This window comes from Brassica napus, unplaced genomic scaffold (assembly GCF_020379485.1).
Source record: "Brassica napus cultivar Da-Ae unplaced genomic scaffold, Da-Ae ScsIHWf_2168;HRSCAF=2821, whole genome shotgun sequence".
NCBI lineage: Eukaryota > Viridiplantae > Streptophyta > Magnoliopsida > Brassicales > Brassicaceae > Brassica > Brassica napus.
This window is the reverse complement of record NW_026015576.1, coordinates 5171-11235: the sequence shown is the minus strand read 5'-3', so window position 1 is coordinate 11235 and position 6065 is coordinate 5171. Positions and strand designations below refer to the sequence as shown.

General features: G+C 35.4%; 1 protein-coding gene across 1 annotated transcript; it reads left to right on the top strand.

The window, feature by feature from the left end:
- The first annotated feature begins 877 nt into the window (after positions 1-877).
- LOC125600265 (photosystem II CP47 reaction center protein) lies at positions 878-5791 on the top strand. The gene is made up of 2 exons (XM_048773090.1): positions 878-4164; positions 4945-5791. Exon 1 carries the CDS (start codon positions 1675-1677, stop codon positions 3199-3201), a length of 1527 nt encoding a protein of 508 aa, XP_048629047.1. The 5' UTR covers positions 878-1674; the 3' UTR covers positions 3202-4164; positions 4945-5791.
- Positions 5792-6065: the final 274 nt, after the last annotated feature.

Here is a 6065-nt window from a genome sequence, read left to right as displayed (position 1 = left end):
GTATCATAAATAGCCATTCCAGATATTACCCATCCACCAGGAGAGTTTATAAACAAATAAAGATCTTTGGTATCCTTTTCTATACTGAGATATATCATAAGACTAATAAGTTGATTCGAGATTTCGGTATCAACCTCTTGGCCTAAAAAAAACAATCTTTCTCGATAAAGTCGGTTGATTAGGATAAAATTTTATTCCTTAGGAGCCGTACAGGCACCTTTTGATGCATACGGTTCAACAAAAATTGTTAAAAAATCAATGTGTCGATTCCAACCCCCCCTTTTTTTTCAGAGAAGGCTTTTCTTTCTAACTTAATAAGGGAAGGGCTTGCTTCCCTTTTAAAAGTAAAAGAAAAAATAAATAAGTTTTGGCCCCTTTTATTTATTAGATATTATAATCCTAATAATAAAATAATAAAACGATTGATTAGGCCTGTCAGACTAACTTGATTCATTGATATTTTTTTTTCATCGAGATTCAGTTGAAATGGGGATGGTTTTTTCTTGTTCCTGAATGGGCTTCTTCCTTTTTTTATTCCGTTTTTTTAGGTTTATGCTCTACTCCGAGTAAAAGGAAAAATTTGCCCGATTTTGATTTGCACATATAGGACAAATGAACCAAATACCGCGTCTTTTTTTTTTTTACTACTCCTTCTTTTTTTTTCAATTCATTTCTTTCACATGTCTTCTGTCAAATAGTCAATAAATTTTTAATTATATTATTTTATTTGATCAACAGTTTTAGATCACCCTGTTTCAATTTTTTGTATTTTTTTTATTTTTTAATAGAATTTTTATCATAATTTTGATATCATATTCATATCATATTAAGTAGTAATTATAAAAATATTATATATTAATTATCAATTGGATTTTTGCTAAACGGAGCCTGGATACTTAATTTTATTAGTCCGATCACGTAAACCATAAAAAATTTTTGATAATCTAATATCAATCTAAATACTCCCTGCATTTAATTCTAATTTATTTTTTGCGCTTCGCGTTACAAATTTTTGATAATTCAATCAATCTTTTTGAGCGAAACAGAGGATATCTCGATCGAGGGAGAAAATGGGGAAATCCCATATAGCCCAATATATCTGACAAGTCGCACTATATGTCAACCCAAGATGTATCTCCTTCTCCAGGACTTCGAAAAGGTACTTTTGGAACGCCAATAGGCATGAAATGAAAAAAAAAGAGAATGAAGTTCTCTATTTCACTTTGATGTGGAAACGTAAGACTGGGGTTTCATTTTTTTTTATCATATTATCCTTTTTTCCTACTTTATTAATATTAATCATATTTAAATTAATCATATTTAATACAGAAGTTGAATAAGCTAAAATAAAATATAAAATAAAAGTAAAGTAAGAGAGAATGAATAAAAATTAAAGGAAACTTTTTACGAACGGGCTTCTGAACAACAATAGCTATCTTGGTTCATATAACATAGGATTCACCCCCATTGCGTATTGGTACTTATCGGATATAGAATAGATCCGCTTCCCTTTTTTCCTATGAATCGAATTGTTCCATTATTACTAACAGAATAGAACAAATATTAATCCTTTCTCCGAAATAATTACCTAAAAAGGGGGGGTCCGTAACATAGTTTTTTCCAATGCAATAAAGTTACATAGTGTCTATTTTTCATTGATAAAGGGGTATTTCCATGGGTTTGCCTTGGTATCGTGTTCATACTGTTGTATTGAATGATCCCGGTCGTTTGCTTTCGGTTCATATAATGCATACTGCTCTGGTTGCTGGTTGGGCCGGTTCCATGGCTCTATATGAATTAGCTGTTTTTGATCCCTCCGACCCTGTTCTTGATCCAATGTGGAGACAAGGTATGTTCGTTATACCTTTCATGACTCGTTTAGGAATAACCAATTCATGGGGCGGTTGGAATATTACAGGAGGGACTATAACGAATCCGGGTCTTTGGAGTTACGAAGGGGTAGCCGCAGCACATATCGTGTTTTCTGGCTTGTGCTTCTTGGCAGCTATTTGGCATTGGGTATATTGGGATCTAGAAATTTTTTGTGATGAACGTACAGGAAAACCTTCTTTGGATTTGCCCAAGATTTTTGGAATTCATTTATTTCTTTCAGGAGTGGCTTGCTTTGGTTTTGGCGCATTTCATGTAACAGGATTATATGGTCCTGGAATATGGGTATCCGACCCTTATGGACTAACCGGAAAGGTCCAACCCGTAAATCCGGCGTGGGGCGTGGAGGGTTTTGACCCTTTTGTTCCGGGAGGAATAGCCTCTCATCATATTGCAGCAGGGACGTTGGGTATATTAGCGGGCTTATTCCATCTTAGTGTTCGTCCGCCTCAACGTCTATACAAAGGATTACGTATGGGAAATATTGAAACCGTCCTTTCCAGTAGTATTGCTGCTGTCTTTTTTGCAGCTTTTATTGTTGCTGGAACTATGTGGTATGGTTCTGCAACTACTCCCATCGAATTATTTGGTCCTACTCGTTATCAATGGGATCAGGGATACTTTCAACAAGAAATATATCGAAGAGTTAGTGCCGGACTAGCTGAAAATCAAAGTGTATCAGAAGCTTGGTCTAAAATTCCTGAAAAATTAGCTTTTTATGATTATATTGGTAATAATCCAGCAAAAGGGGGATTATTCCGAGCGGGTTCAATGGACAATGGGGATGGAATAGCTGTTGGATGGTTAGGACACCCCGTCTTTAGAAATAAAGAAGGGCGTGAACTTTTTGTACGCCGTATGCCTACTTTTTTTGAAACATTTCCGGTTGTTTTGGTAGACGGAGACGGAATTGTTAGAGCCGACGTCCCGTTTAGAAGGGCAGAATCTAAATATAGTGTCGAACAAGTAGGTGTAACTGTTGAGTTTTATGGTGGTGAACTCAATGGAGTAAGTTATAGTGATCCCGCAACTGTGAAAAAATATGCTAGACGGGCTCAATTGGGTGAGATTTTTGAATTAGATCGTGCTACTTTGAAATCCGATGGTGTTTTTCGTAGCAGTCCAAGAGGTTGGTTTACTTTTGGGCATGCTTCGTTTGCTCTACTTTTCTTCTTTGGACACATTTGGCATGGTTCTAGAACCCTCTTCAGAGATGTTTTTGCTGGTATTGATCCAGATTTGGATGCTCAGGTGGAATTTGGGGCATTCCAAAAACTTGGAGATCCAACTACAAAAAGACAAGCAGTCTGATGCAACATTGCTTTTTTCTTTTAGTTTCTGTTTGCGATTTTTTTGATTTCATTTAATAGGTAGGGTACTGTAGGAATCTTGATTTAAATCGCTGCCGTTTCTTTGACTCTTTTTTGTTCTTTATCCGGAGGTATACTCCTTCAGTAAACATAAACAAAACAGGTATGAAAGCTATAATTGTAAACCACGATCAAATTTATGGAAGCATTGGTTTATACATTTCTCTTAGTATCGACTTTAGGGATCATTTTTTTCGCTATTTTTTTTCGGGAACCGCCTACAATTTCAACTAAAAAATGAAATAATTTTTCATTCTCTTCATTGACGTAATCAGCCTCCAACTATTTGGAGGCTGATTACGTCAACTAGTCCCCGTGTTCCTCGAATGGATCTCTTAGTTGTTGAGAGGGTTGCCCAAAGGCAGTATATAGAGCATACCCAGTAAAACTTACAAGTAACCCAGATATAAAGATGGCGACTAGAGTTGCTGTTTCCATTATTATATAATTGAAAGACCACAATGGATCTATGCTAAGATCGTTTATTTACAACGGAATGGTATACAAAGTCAACAGATCGTAATGAATACAAAATAAGATTTATGGCTACACAAACTGTTGAAGATAGTTCTAGATCTGGTCCAAGAAGCACTACTGTAGGGAAGTTATTGAAACCGTTGAATTCTGAATATGGTAAAGTAGCTCCTGGATGGGGAACGACCCCTTTGATGGGTGTTGCAATGGCACTATTTGCGGTATTCCTATCTATTATTTTGGAGATTTATAATTCCTCTGTTCTACTGGATGGAATTTCAATGAATTAGACTGAGAAGAATCTTGAAGTGCTAGCTTTTTGTTCGATACAAAAAAGTAAAGTATGTAGGTCTAAAATTTTGCACCTATTCTCCTTTGGTAGTTCGACCGCGAAATTTTTTTCTGCATTGTATATTTCCGGAATATGAGTGTGTGACTTGTTAGAATTGACCCTATGGATAGTACAGAGAAGGGGGTCTGTCATCTTTATCAAGATGGTTTTATTTCGTCGGATATTCATTCGAGTATCTGGAGCACGAAATAGATCAAATAGATCACAAAGTTTTCGAACTATGATTCATACTTAATACTTAGACCTCGTAGCCGGACTTCTTTCCGTTCTATCTTATAAATTTTCATAAATCAATTTTTTTCTGCTTTTAAACTCTTATTTAGATCAAAGGACAAACGCTTCTTTGTATTTTATGTTTTTAATCATTATAGCTCTTTTTTTTTTTATTGAATAAGTGATGATCCAATGGTTCTCACTCAGTGAACTTTGGACTTTGAAGGTTTCATTGAATTATCGTGGTTTTCGTATGAATCTGAGGTTTCAATTAATAAGTAGGGTCTTAACAAGAAAATTCCTATCAATAATAAAGAAAACAAGAAGAAATCCGTATTCCCATTCCATACAAATACCAACTAAAAAAGACAATAACGGTAGGTAATCTAGAAGATTCAAGAGGCCTGTAACGATCAACACAACATAAAGACGTATGAGCTGACTTGAGTTTTTGGCATTTAACCACAAAGAAGAGCTTTCGCATTTTGACTCTTAAATAATATTGAATGAGAGAGAAGTTTAAAACTTTATATTCCATATCCGTTTCAATCAGTATTTGGGTCTTTTTTTTGTTTGAGCTGTACGAGATGAAATTCTCATATACAGTTCTTGGAGGGGGAGGAACCTTGGTTTACCTATCTCAATAAAGTTTATGATTGGTTCGAAGAACGTCTTGAGATTCAAGCGATTGCAGACGATATAACTAGTAAATATGTTCCTCCGCATGTCAACATATTTTATTGTCTAGGAGGAATTACCCTTACTTGTTTTTTAGTACAAGTAGCTACGGGATTTGCTATGACTTTTTATTACCGTCCAACTGTTACTGAGGCTTTTGCTTCTGTTCAATATATAATGACTGAAGCTAACTTTGGTTGGTTAATCCGATCAGTTCATCGATGGTCGGCAAGTATGATGGTCCTAATGATGATCCTGCACGTATTTCGTGTATACCTCACCGGTGGTTTTAAAAAACCTCGCGAATTAACTTGGGTTACTGGTGTGGTTCTGGGTGTATTGACCGCATCTTTTGGTGTAACAGGTTATTCTTTACCTTGGGATCAAATTGGCTATTGGGCAGTCAAAATTGTAACAGGTGTACCTGACGCTATTCCGGTAATAGGATCGCCTCTTGTAGAATTATTACGCGGAAGTGCTAGTGTTGGACAATCCACTTTGACTCGTTTTTATAGTTTACACACTTTTGTATTACCTCTTCTTACGGCTGTATTTATGTTAATGCATTTCTTAATGATACGTAAGCAAGGTATTTCTGGTCCCTTATAAATAATATAGATTCTAGATATTTTTAATTACTAATTTATCTTATTACTTGGTGAAGGAACAATCGTATTTTATTGCTATAAATATGGATTATTAAAAAAATAAGACATGTATTTGGATATTTCCCTTCAACTCCACAATATTGTATTATTTTTTTGACATAAAAAGTTGAAGGGAATTCTATGAAGAGAAAATGGATTATGGGAGTGTGTGACTTGAACTATTGATCGGGCCGTGCAGAAATATGACTTTATCTGCTACATTGGAATTCACAACCAAATGTGTCTTTGTTCCAACCACTGTGTAAGCCCCATACAGGGGATAGGCTGGTTCACTTGAAGAGAATCTTTTCTATGATCATAATACCCGACGATGTCGTGGATGAGTGGGCTCCGTAAAATCCAAAAATCCAGGAGATTAAGGGATGGAACATAATCAGGATTATGTTTTTAGCTATTTTTTACTAAAAAAGAGCTAAAAAA